The sequence below is a fragment of the Episyrphus balteatus genome, chromosome 2, assembly GCF_945859705.1.
Source record: "Episyrphus balteatus chromosome 2, idEpiBalt1.1, whole genome shotgun sequence".
NCBI lineage: Eukaryota > Metazoa > Arthropoda > Insecta > Diptera > Syrphidae > Episyrphus > Episyrphus balteatus.
In genome coordinates this window covers 62,943,011-62,957,143 of record NC_079135.1, presented here as the reverse complement: position 1 = coordinate 62,957,143, position 14,133 = coordinate 62,943,011, and the positions used below count along the sequence as shown (strand labels likewise).

The window sequence follows — 14,133 nt, the reverse complement described above, 5'->3', positions numbered from 1 at the left end:
TTTTAGAATTGCAAACACATTTTTGAACCACCACTTGCAGTAATGAGGCTAATAAAGCAATATAAATTGGTCCAAGGTGAATTTATCACAAAATAGTTCTTTTTGATGAATTGAATTGACTTTAATTTAAAGGCTTAACTACATACACCACTTTTTGAAAAAGTACTGTTTGCGGCGTAAACCTTTATAATTATTTGGTACAATTTACTTTAAATAAATCTTTAAATTTTAAATAAATACACGACACACTTTTTTTTAATTTGGAAAGGAGAATTTTATTTTTCTTGCAGCTTGATTGATGGATAAGAATGACAGAGTAAGTGACAGCACAGATGATGAGCAAAAATGACATACTCGTTAATTGAATTGTCATATTTCAACGAGTTGATTATGCGTTCTTTACATGAGCTGCTTTTCAGTGTTGGGTGCGTTCAACATTCTCCCCGGGCAAAAGATGTGGTTTTCAATCTTGATTTTCTTGGTTTTGTGTTGGAAATAATGTTTCAAATTTATGTTTCATCTCGGTTTAGACATGAAAAGAAACAAAAAAGCATAAATACATGGCAAATAAAAGGTTTTATGAAAATTATTTTCAACATAAACTACATTGATAGCAATGAAATCTGGTTTGTGTCTTTGCTAAATGTGAATGATACCAAAAATACCATGAAGTTGCTCATACAGCTCCCTTATATGAAACTCGTTAGTTCATTGATCAAAGCAACGAGTTAGACGAAGGCAAACAACAACAACTTGGCTTGTTTGTCAATGGAAAATTCCTTTAATTACGGCATCGGTTGTACTTCGTGTGTAATTTTTTTTGTGTGTTGAATTTAAGTGTAATTTAATGTAGTGAAAAAGTTAATAAAATTGACAAAAAAAGTTGTTGCAGATGTAGCAGATGATCCAGGTAAGTGAATTTTGATGAAATTTGTTTAAGTAGATGTATAAATTCGATTATTTACCAAAATTAAATTTCAATGCTTTATGTGTTAGAGATGTGCAGCTTATTAGTGATGTGCAGTTTGATCACCAATTGCTATACTGCTACTGGTAAAGTGTGATTGAGTTGAGCAACTGCTATTTTTGTAGCATTTGATTTTAAATGTTGAATTTTGAATTAATTTGTTGATTTAATCAATGAAATTACTTCAAATGAATGAAATTAATTATATTTGATATTAAAATGTTGATTTATTCTTATTTTAAGCGAATTAAATTTTAAATACGTTAGATTATTAAGCGAATTACATTTGAATTCATTTTGAATGCATTTGTTTAAATAATTGAGCATTTAATTCGTATTTATTTTAAATTTCGGTACATTTTGTTTAAATTATATGACCATTTAAACATTTTTTTTGCATTTAACTTTGCATTTTTCGTATAAAATGAGCAAGTTTTAATTATTTCGGAGCAAAATGACGAAATGAACATTGAGTTAAATTTATTTATATGCGTTTTTCAGTTGAAATGAGCAAATAAAGTAAAATTTGTTGATGAAAATTGTAAGCATTGTATGACTTGATGCATGATATTTTGTATTTGTGTGGATGTGTATGGATGTATTTGTGGATGCATGTGGATGTATGTGGATGTGTGTGGATGTGTATGTGTGTGTGTGTGTGTGTGTGTATATATATATATGTATGTGTGTGTGTATATGTGTGTGTGTGTATAGATATGTGTTTCAATTTGCGTTTTCGGTTGAAGTGAGCAACTTTAAGTATTTTTATGACTTAGTGTGTTTTCTTTTGAAGTGAGCAAAATTTGAATTTTGAAAATACGGAGGGGGCAAAGGATTCGGTATTGATGATTGTGTTTAGATTTGATTTGATAAATTATGTTGATTCTCATTAATTGGTAGTGGACATAGCTTTGTTACCGGTCTTTTAAATTCGCCTTGTTGTGTTTTCAGGTTGACAACTCTGGTGATGTCATCTTTACCTGGGAAGGTTTCTAGAATTCTACCTAGATTCCATTTCGTAGGGGGAAGTCTCTCATCTTTTATCAAAACCAGATCTCCAATTTTAAGTTGAGGTTGCGATTTGAGCCATTTAGGTCGTTGTTGTAATCTGGCCAAATATTCTGATTGCCAGTGATGCCAAAAAGTTTGTAGACTGAATTGGATTACCTTCCACCGGTCAGTATAACTCGTCTTACCGATTGTAAGGTCAGGTTCTGGCACGGAGTACATTTCAGCTCCAATTAAAAAATGTGCTGGAGTCAAAGCATGAAAGTCATCAGGATTTTCGGTTAAAGGACAAAGAGGCCTCGAATTTAAACACGCTTCGATTTGAGTCAGAAGCGTGGTGAGCTCCTCGAAAGTGAGTGTCCCATTTCCAACAACTCTTTTGAAGTGGTGTTTGACACTCTTCACACCGGCTTCCCATAACCCTCCAAAGTGGGGAGAAGCAGGAGGAATGAAATTCCACTTGGTTCCTTGTGACGATAAAGCTTCAGCAACATTTTTCCAGTCATGAGTGGCATCTTTTAAAAGACGATACAACTCTGACTCAGCTCCTTTAAAGTTTGTGCCGCAATCACTATAGATCTGTCCACAGACACCTCGACGTGAAGTAAAACGTCGAAAAGCGGCTAGAAAAGCTTGAGTAGTGAGGTCACTCACTGCTTCCAGATGAATGGCTTTAGTCGCCAGACAAACGAAAATGGCTAGATAGCCTTTATAAGTTTTTGCTCCACGGCCTTTCCAAGCCCGGATACTAATAGGCCCGGCATAGTCAACCCCGGTATGTGAAAATGGTCTGGATACATTGACTCTAGGCGATGGTAATTCTCCCATGAGTTGATAAGCTGGCTTAGTTCTGAACCGATAACAAATAGTGCATTTATGAATGTATTGTTTAACAATTCGTTTAGTTTGAAAAATCCAATATTTTTTCCGAAGATAACCCATCATCAATTGAATGCCTCCGTGGAGCGTTTTTTCATGAGCTTCATGCAGAATCAATTTTGTAAAATGATGATTTGGAGCAAGAATTATTGGATGCTGTTGATCATAATGCAGGTTAGCATTCTTCAATCTTCCACCAACACGAATAATACCGTCAGGATCTACGAAGGGATTTAGAGATGCCATGCCTCTAGATTTCATAATTCCTTCAGGAAACATTTCGAGTTGAGCTATTTTCACCAATATTTTGGCTGCTTCGTCGAGTTCACTCGGGGAAATCGGTCCGATTTTCCAGTTGGGTATGTAATTTTTGGAATTATTTGTGAAACGTAAAATCAAACCAGTAATTCGAATTAATTTATTGATTTCAGAAGATCTATGCATTAGTTCGTTGATTGGAGGAAAAATTCGCTCGGCTTGATGAACTCTTATTAATGGTTGTGTAGGATACTGAAAAACCCAGGCATCGCATAAAAAGTCTGGCCCGTTCCACCATAATGTATTTTCAAGTAAATCCGATGGCAAAACACCTCTTGAAACCAAGTCTGCGGGATTATGTTGTGTTGGAATATGTTTCCATATTTTGATTGGGGTCAACCGCTGTATTTCTCCAACTCTGTTTCTTACAAATGTCTCCCACTTGGTTGGTGATGCTCGAATCCACGAGAGAGTAATGGTTGAGTCAGTCCATGCAAATTGCTTGATATTTTTGTTGCCTAAAACTTGAGTTGCATAGTCTAACAACTGGGCTAACATCACAGCACCGCAAAGTTCTAAACGAGGAAGACTAACTGGTTGCACAGGTGCAACTCTGGATTTTGCAATGAGAAGATGCATTTTCGCCTGGCCTTTATCGTCTTCGACTCTCAAGTACACTGCTGCTCCGTATGCTATTTCTGAAGCGTCACTGAAACCATGTAACTCGACTCGAGATAAATCACCGATGGTTTCTACCCACCTTGGAAACTGGATCTTGTTAATAGCTATCAAGTCATTGTAGAAAACATTCCATTGTTCCAGAAGTGACGATTCGATTTGTTCATCCCATGACAACTTCTTCGCCCACAGTTGTTGCATAAACATTTTCGCCTTTACAATGCATGGAGCAATCCAACCCATGGGATCAAAAAGTCGTGCTATCGTTGATAGAATGAATCGTTTTGTCGGCTGTGGATTTGGAAGCGGATTGTAGCAGAAAGAAAATTTATCAACGGAAGGAAGCCAGTGGACACCGAGCGTTTTAACTCGTTCCGAATCTTCTGGAGGCATTGAGAATGAAGATTCCCGTTCTCCTGTTGGAATGCTCGATAGTACCTCATCAGAGTTGGAAGTCCATTTACGTAAGTTAAATCCAGCTGTCTCTAACGTTGATTTTATTTGTTTTATTTTCTCTTTAGCTTCTGCAACTGTGTTTCCTCCAGATATTAAATCGTCTACATACATCTCGTTAAGGATCATAGAGGATGTAATTTGATTTGTCGAATTATCATCTGCTAGCTTTTGTAAAGTTCGGATCGCAAGATATGGAGCGGCGGCTGTACCAAAGGTAACCGTATTAAGCCTGTAAACTTTAATAGGTTCATCAGTATTTTTTCTCCATAGAACCAGCTGATAATTTTTGTCCTGCTCTGCTATCAAGATCTGACGATACATTTTCTCAATGTCAGCTGTAAAAGTGTATTTATACAACCTCCACCGAAGAATTATGTCGCAGATATTTTGTTGAAGTGCTGGGCCTACCAACATAGCATCGTTCAAAGAAATTCCATTTGATGTTTTAGCGGATGCGTCAAACACCACCCTTAATTTCGTGGTTGAACTGCTTTCTTTGATGACAGCATGATGCGGCAGGAAATAATGCTGATTTTCTGGTAAGCTGTTCTTGTCCACTTCGCTCATGTGACCCATTTGAATATATTCTTCGATGCACTCTGAATACTGGTCTCGAAGTTGTTGATTTGCATCAAGACGCCTCTCAAGTCCATAGAATCGCCGTAAAGCACTTTGATACGAATCGCCAAGAACAGGATGAACATTTCCCTTGAACGGTAATGCCACTTGATAGCGTCCATCAACTGTCCGTTGAACATTGTTGATAAAATGATTTTCGCATTCAACATCTTCGGCTTTTAAGTATGGCTTGAACGGTGCTTCTTCCAATTCCCAGAATATTCGAAGGTCTGTTTGTAAAATTTGCAAAAAACTTCTGACTTGTTGACTTGATTCAGATACAATTGGAGCCTTTCCGAATAAGATCCATCCCAGTGTTGTATTTTGCATGACTGGCATCAACTTGTCTGTTGGTGGGATGAGCTCCGGCAACAAAAGTTCGGCTAAGACATCACTGCCAAGCAAAATATCAATTTTGGATGATTTGAAAAATTCAGGATCAGCTAGCACATAATCGTTGAGATGGGTCCAATTCTCAACGTGAAGGGTCCGGGCCGGCAAATGGCCAGTCAGTGACTTTAAGACATAAGCCTGCACTGTTGTTGCAAAAGTGGAATGGTGTGAAGCAAAAGTGATATCCACCATTTTAAGAGATTTGCCACTGCTGACTAAACCCAACCCGGAAACCCCCATTTGAGTTGCTTGAGATTTAAGCTGTAGCAATTGGGCAGCATACTCTGTGATAAACGACGCCTCAGAACCAGAATCCAACAATGCTCGCATCGTCAACCATTCACCTAACGAAGACTTCACTTTCACAAGGGCTGTTGCCAGTAAGACTTGAGAGTTTTTTGTTTTACTACTGTGATGAGAATGATGAGATACTATGTTGCTGGATGTCGACGGTTGTTTACTTGAACTTTGGAACGAAGGAGCTTCTGCATTCAAACTTGTACTTTGGGTATTTTGCTGCACCTGGTTTGGCGGGTTGTTGTTTATTACCTGATGTTGTAGCGGCTGAGAGTTGTTAGCATGTTGCTGCCAATTCGAAGGTTGTTGACTAGGCTGAAAAGAAGTATTATTTACATGCAGTAAAGTGTGATGTGGTTGTTGGCAATGAAAACACCTACGACCACTGGGACAACTATCTGATGTGTGACTATACCCTAGACAGTTTCGACACAAACCCAATTTATTTATAACCTGACTACGATCGGTAACACTCATTTTTAAAAATTTATTACATTTTCTTACAGCATGTTGATTTTTCAGGCATATTTTACAAGTAAGTTTCGATTTTCCAGATTGAGCGTGAGCGATGAACGAATGTTTGTGAGAAGAACTCCGTGATGTGTTTGATGAGCTCTGACCGTGTTGCTGATCGACTGCTTCCAGTGTCCGGAACCTTGTCTCAAGGAAGGATGTAAATTCCTGGAAAGTTGGCAACTGCTTCGGATTTTCTCGATCGTTCAACTTCTCCTCCCACATCTGTTGAGTTTTCCCAGGTAATTTTCGTACTAACAGAAATATTAGTATGGGATCTAAATGCTCAACTTCAATTTTTAGATTTGCAAGGCTGTGGATCACTTGTGTCGAAGTGTAAAGAAGATCTTTGATCGACTCCACACGCTCCTGAGTTAACGACGGCAGGTTGAACAGTGTATTCAACTGGATGTTTACAAGAACGCGAGGGTGATCATACCTATCCTTCAGCATTGACCATCCTTTAGCATAGTTTCGACTTTCAGTACTCAAAGTCAGCAATAACTTTTCTGCATCTCCTGTCAAACTCGTTTTTAAATAATGCATTTTTTGTATGTCGGAAAGCGAATCTTTGCTAGCAACTAGCGATACAAACAAATCGTGAAAATTTGGCCAATTTTGATAGGAGCCATCAAAAGAAGGTAATTTAATAGCTGGAAGATGAATATCCTCCTTTCTTACCTCCTTTTCTTTATCAGCAACTACTTTTGATACACTACTGCTGCTGCCACCCAGGCTTTGCAGCGAATCAAACAACTTTGCTCTAAAAACGCAATAATTCTCACGAAATTGTTCGTATACCGATCCTACCCCAGCATCAGCATCCACATCCTTTTCACCAACCTCATCAGATTCTAAAAAATCATCATAAATTTTGTTTACAGATTCCCACAACTCTTCCAGCAATTTTATCCTAGTTTGTACATAGTTTTCGGAAATGGCCTTCCCTTTCTTTCCAAAATTTTCAACATCTTTTTTAAGTTGTAAAATTTTTGCATTTAATTTCTTAGTTGCCATTGTAATTGATTGCAAATTGATAATAAAATGATAAAATGTAAAGAAAATTTTACTCACTTTGAAAGCGGCAAAATGGCGTCTTCTCCTCGTGATGTATATTTCTCCTTTATATCACACTTCGAACCACACTTTGGTTAAATCCTTTAACATCCACTTTATTAAATTATATTTTTTCAATTTAACTTTGAAGGCTCGAAGGACCAATGTTTGCGGCGTAAACCTTTATAATTATTTGGTACAATTTACTTTAAATAAATCTTTAAATTTTAAATAAATACACGACACACTTTTTTTTAATTTGGAAAGGAGAATTTTATTTTTCTTGCAGCTTGATTGATGGATAAGAATGACAGAGTAAGTGACAGCACAGATGATGAGCAAAAATGACATACTCGTTAATTGAATTGTCATATTTCAACGAGTTGATTATGCGTTCTTTACATGAGCTGCTTTTCAGTGTTGGGTGCGTTCAACAAGTACAAAAGTGAAAAGATTTTTTTTCTGGCTATCGCAATTGTTTTGGGATAAAGAGTATGCAAATTGTTTTTTAGACCAAAAAATAAGCTTTCTGCATCATTTGTTTTAATTGTTCATCCCAAAAAACTATACAAAAATGCGTTTGAAAATTTTCACTTTTGTACTTTTTCACTTTTTGAGCCAATGTAGTTAAGCCTTAAGACTTAATTATTTTTTATTAAAAAAAGTTCCTAAAAGATAAAGATTTTTTTTGTTTGAAATATACTCCGGAAATTTTGCATTTTCTCCACTTTTTTTTTCAAATTTGCTCCAAAATTTCATGACCGAGGTTCGAACCCTGTTCTCAATACAATGGGTAACTGTAATTCATTTTTTGTTTTTTTGTTTTCATCTCGGATTAGCGTAAGCTAAGCTTGAAATTTGGTTCTTGTCAACAGTTGGATGGAGATAATACAAAGTATTCTATTTTTCGCTTGAGTTTGGTTGACGATTAAAAACGCTGTGGTAGTTTTTTTGTTGTAATTGTTTTTTCTTTTATTAGGTGTGTTTTTTATTACCACCGGTCTTAACTGGACAAAAAAAACGCCTCGGGGCTTAACCTGAAATCTTGGCAGCACTGTATATTGAATGTTCCGAAAACAGCAGACACAACAAAAATTTAGAGTTGTCATATTTTTCGCTTTCGTCATTTTCTTGTATTTTTCATGTATGTTTTACAAAGAGATACAACAATGTATGCTAGCAAAACTATTTTAATACATTTTGTTCTTCCAAACGTGAGTTTTCATGTTTTTAAACAAATTCTAAACAATTTATGAAAAATTTGTTTGGTAGCACAGATTTAAAACTCTTCAAAAAGTTAAGCCCAGAGAAATCTCCGGGCTAAACAACTAAGCCCAAGGGGCTAAGGTGTTGTTGTATTTAACATGTAAATTGCTTAGCCCAGACTGCGTTTTTTTTGTCTAGTTAAGACCGGTTGTAATAAAAAACACACCTATTGTTAATCTACATTTGGAGGTAAAGTATTAGGGGTATTCACGATCTGGTGCAACAGGCCTAGTAAAAATGTAAAATTTTATTTTTTTACAATAGATCGTGAACGCCCCTCTTCTTATCTATAGTAAATATTGAAGCATGAATGATGTTTTTTTTCCTCCACCGTTGCTTCTTTTTTTTTTTCATTTTTTATAATTTAATTAAACAAAACAAAGGTTTTGTTTTTTGCACTAATTATTTTACATCAAAAGAAACTAAATTACGGGACATGAGTAGCGACAACCATTATAAACAGAATAAAAAAGACAAACTGTTTATCATGGGCGACGTGACGTTGAGATGCCATCTGTCAAAAATAATTTTACTCCATTGTATTTTTATTTTGCAATAGGGTTAGGGTATAGCAAAAGTGCAAGACCATTGTAAAATTGCAATCCACATATTTTGTTGTTGTAGTGTTGTAAGATTTTACACTTTTGCACTTTTGCAATGATACTACCAGTTGCATCGGATCGTGAATACCCCTAATATAACAAACGGAAGGTTAAAAGTCTCCTAAGTGCACCTATCCATTAGAAAATAGTTAAAATCAGTAGAATCACTCTCCGCAAAATTGAAAAAGCATATTCCAATAATACCGTAAAGGATTTATTGAAATGTTCTTTGTCAGCTATTACATGAAGCCTCAAGAGGCTTGACTCTTTTTTCTAATTTTCTTTTGATAATCATTCTGTGAGGGCGTACTATTACACGATGCCTCTTGAGTCCAGGACTCAAATTTGACATTTCTCTTTTGATTTAAAATTTGTTGTTGTATTGCACCAAGAAGCAAAAAGAAATGAAAGAGAATGTTGAAAAAAGGAAAAGTGGAAAAAGAAACGTCAAAAAAGAGTCTCCGAATTCCGACCCACGACTCTCTGGTCGGATAATTTTTTGTTTCATCTTTTTTCTCTTTTGCACTCATTACGTTTGAAAAGAGGCGTGCCTCTTGAGGCTTCTTGTAATAGCTGACTTTGAGTGAAGGATCAAAATGTATAAAAATAAAAGATAAAGTTCTGATCCTCTGGAACCACTAAACCACTGGAATTTTCAACTAATGAGGCATTATCATTGATGAATGATGCTTTTCTGTCGGAACATCTTAAACAAGTTCAATGCAAAAAGCAAGCAAGTGTAAAAGGCCAGAAATAGGGTCCCGAAGAAATTTAGAGAACTATTAGATTGAAAGACGTCGAAGGTAATAGGTGTGTTTTTTTGTTTATCTATATAGATTTTGTGCAAAAAAACGACATCGAGATTTTTTAAATCCGTGTAATCGTTTGGCAGCACTGAACATTAACTTTGACAGATGTCTGTCAAAAAGTTTGCTTTTGCTTTTTTTATTTTAAAAATTAAAATTTAATAAAACATAGAGAAAGAAACAAACAAAAAAATTCGTAGAATTGTTCCTGTTTTGTCGATTATCATGTTCCTCTAGCTGTGTTAGGTTCCATTCCAAACTACCACCAGGAATTCTACCACATGGTTTGCCCACTGTGAAGGAAGTTGCATCAGCCATAACACCACTTGAACACAAAAAAGAAGGGCTCTATCTGAGAATGTCGACGTCTACACAGACTTCATTGGAGGTGGTAATATTTACCACCCAAAACTTGTTGATTTTTCCAGAACCAAGCCACTCGTTATTTAAGCCCACTTCATCCCACAACAGTTCCCTGCCCCTGTATAAACAAAAACATTTTCCAGTCATCAATACGTTTATTTAAGATAAGATGGAGGTTTATGTCTATTAATACATCTTCTTCTGCTTTGCTGCATTATGTTTAATTTGAATTAAACATTGAAATCGATAATCTGGAGAATGAAAGTCAATCAAATTAGGTATCTAAGTCGCGAACTTTTTGTATTTTCGAATGGTTTAAAATGTGTTTTTTTCTTATTTAAACTTTCAGGAATGCTGTGAATAACAACCAAATAACATGCAAATCCTAATTTGCGTAATGAAGAACTCTTGAGAAGCTATACGCATGTGGCACAATGAGTTGAATGAGATAAAATTTATTAATTTTGTTTTGTTTATATTGAACCAATATTGTTTTAACTTTTTGATTGTATATTTAATATATATGCAAAGTGAAACGAATTTTTTTAACAACAGTTGGAATATAAAGTAAAATTTGTTCAATTGTACTTAATCTATTAAATCATCCCTCATGTAGACTCAATTTACTTATATGTTTTAACAGTAATTTTTTTCAATCAAGCCCTACACCCAAACTTATAACCCTTAAAAAAAATAAAAACTTAAATTACTTAGTGATCACATGAAATGATTTTCTGTTTTAATTGTGGCGAATGATAAAAAAAAATTAACATTAGTATGAACTTCCGCAGGTTCTGGATCCGCTTCTAGTTTAACTTTTGCTTTCATAAACTGGACGGCGGGAGATGATTGGGCAGACTTTGGTACCAGCAGTGGATGTGGTGGTTGATGTGACTGTGACTGGGATTGTGATGTGGTTACAATTTTATTCTGCTCCGTGTCGCTCTTCTTCTTCTTTCTTGTTGATTTTTCCTCGGCATTAGCTTCATCTAATGGCGTAGAAGGCATATCATCCCCTTTCTGCGTTAACCTCAGCAAAGCAGTTTTTTTCATCTCTAAAAATGAACCAAACATATGGAATGAACTAGCGAAACTAGAATTATATTTCAAACATATTAAACAGATATTGATTGAGTTATTTTTAACAAAACACTTTCGTATCTAGTTTTATTGAAAGTTTTCTAGCTCTCTTTAGAAGAACACAAAATATTAAATATACTTTAACCTATTGCAATTCAATTTTGGTTTATTGAACTTGCTATTTACAATTGACTTAAAATAACTTATTTCTAAGATACATTGATAGTTACAAAATTTTGTTGGCACAAAGGGGGCCTAACGTTAAATAATGAACAAAGTTATAAAATATAAACAAATATAATACATGGATAAACTTAATTTAAAAAGTCTGCTGTATACGTTGTCCTCGGGGGTTGGTTGAGTTGGGTTGGGAATCCATGTGTACTGCCTTAATTCCTTCCCCTGCATAGCTGTTAAGGAGGGGAAAGTAATTGCGAAGAAAATTCATGCAGATATCATTTTCTCGGGATCTCGGCTTTACAGCCATTTGTAGAAGACATTTCCTAAAGAAACAGGACGACATCAATGCAGGCAGATTATATCTGAAGAAGGAATAAGGAATATATCGAACCAAAAAAGGAGAATAAATAAAAAAAAATTACCTGTAACCAATTGGGGACCAAAATGATGCTCTGAAACAATTACCATAACGTTCTTTTAAATATTTCTTATACATCAACTTTCAAGATGCCATTGTTTCAACACTTCACTTTACATGTCCAAGTTTGGACACCATCATTTGCACAGGCAGTGAAGTGATCTTCTAAGATGGCTTTTAATCAACGGGTCTTGGTTCTGATACCATTTACATAAAGTGAGGAAGATTTTAGGGAGCCGAAGGATTTGGATATTGAATGAGCTGCAATGCAAGGTTGGGATTGTCTTGCTTGTTGCTTCTGCTGTTTGGGATGAAAAGTATTTCCTGAAGGAGTATTTTTCAGGAGGTATGTTTGTACTTGCTTTTTTTTGCAGCGCACAGACATGACGTGTATCTTTTTAAAAAGTTATGAGACTTTTTGTGGTGGGCATAATGAGGCGATTGATTAACAAGAGCTTTGTTGTCATTTAACCATGTTTATCGTCAAAGAATGGACGTTTTCGCAAACGAGCGGGCATTCCAAGTGCATTTTACATTACATTTGACTGTGAGGTTTGAAGGTATCGACACCATTAAGACACAAGCGCACAGTACACAGAATTCTTCTTTTGTGAAATAATTCCTAGTAAAAAGATAAATATGCTATCTCATTGTATTAATAAAGTGATTTACTTTCCATCTGCTTTTCAGGTTTTTTTTCTTTGGTTTTGTGGAAGATATCGCACTCTTGCAAATACGTGAATCCTAAAATAATTAAATTAAATTAAAAAAACAAAGTTTATGGTACAATTTTTATGTTTTTCCAAAAAATATACTTGTACTTACATTGATTTGTGTTGTTTGTTATTCCTAATTTAATTCAATTTTAAATATTAAATTTTTTTTGTCATATATCTGTCAACTGCAGCTGTCGTTTGATGGAATTTGACATTTAATAAGTGTAATGTACCTTGGCAGTACTGTTTTCTATCGAGAGAAAGTAAAATCTGGATAATTATCTGGATTTTTCAAAAATCTATATAGATAAAGTTTTTGTTGTATTTAACACGTAAATTGTTTTGATTTCAAAAATCTCGATGTCGTTTTTTTGCACAAAATCTATATAGATAAACAAAAAAACACACCTAATATAAACACAGCTGTTTTTAATAGGCCCTTATGTTTCAAGTTTGCATCGCACAAAAAGGAGTTACTTTTTTAAATTATCTGCAGATATTTTTAAAGGTGATGCCATTTTTTATGGTTGTAAAGCATATTTAATTAAAACTAAAATTTTAATTTAAAGCATGATATTGAGAAAATAAATCATGTATGTCACCTGTCAAAAACGTGTGTAAAAGTTCTATTTCTTAATAAAAACTAATTATTCTGCCTCTCTTTTCTCGTGAAAAGCAATAGAGTTTTTATTTATTGAGATTTTTCAAGCGTTTTTTACAATCGTTACATCCAATCATAGAATATGTTTAGGGACACATAAATTCAAATACTATAAAAATGCATTTTCTTCATCACTTGACCCACTTTTTGCAGAAATTATAGATTTCTTTTTAAAAAATATTTCTTTTTTATAGAATTTTATCTATTCACATTCATTTATTTAAAACTGTTAAGAAAAAAAGTCGATTCAACGCGAGTAATTAATTTTGTCCAGCTAGATTCGTGATTGGCCACACTGTGCGGAGAGTCGTGGGTCGTGACTCGTGAGTCCGAGACTCTTTTTTGACGTTTCTTTTTCCACTTTTTCTTTTTCAACATTCCCTCTCATTTCTTTTTGCTTTTTGGTGCAATACAACAACAACAAATTTTAAATCAAAAGAGAAATGTCAAATTTGAGTCCTTGATTCAAGACTCAAGAGGCATCGTGTAATAGTACGCGTACTAGTAGTAAACTACCACCTCCAATGGAACAGGTTATTAATTCGATCTAAGCGCCCTCGTGACCACTCAGGTAACGAACAAACTAAAAAAATTCACTTCATGATAGTAGGTGTGTTTTTTATTACCACCGGTCTTAACTGGACAAAAAAACGCCTCGGGGCTTAACCTGAAATCTTGGCAGCACTGTATATTGAATGTTCCGAAAACAGCAGACACAAAAAAAATTTAGAGTTGTCATATTTTTCGCTTTCGTCCTTTTCTTGTATTTTTCATATATGTTTTATAAAGAGATACAAAAATGTATGCTAGCAAAACTATTTTAATTCATTTTGTCCTTCCAAACGTCAGCTTTCTCGTTTTTAAACCATTGAATAAGAAGTACAGGAAGGGGTGTTTATCCAAATAAGTGAAGCCGCT

General features: G+C 34.9%; 1 protein-coding gene and 1 long non-coding RNA gene across 2 annotated transcripts; both read right to left on the bottom strand.

The window, feature by feature from the left end:
- Positions 1-1,822: 1,822 nt before the first annotated feature.
- LOC129909473 (uncharacterized) lies at positions 1,823-7,084 on the bottom strand. The gene has a single exon (XM_055986552.1). It carries the CDS (start codon positions 7,082-7,084, stop codon positions 1,823-1,825), a length of 5,262 nt encoding a protein of 1,753 aa, XP_055842527.1.
- Positions 7,085-11,329: 4,245 nt separating this feature from the next.
- Positions 11,330-12,899, bottom strand: LOC129910220 (uncharacterized). The gene is made up of 3 exons (XR_008771491.1): positions 12,664-12,899; positions 11,843-12,582; positions 11,330-11,782 (listed from the first exon to the last, which is right to left on the bottom strand). It is a non-coding gene; the product is annotated as an uncharacterized LOC129910220 (long non-coding RNA).
- Between the last annotated feature and the right edge of the window lie 1,234 nt (positions 12,900-14,133).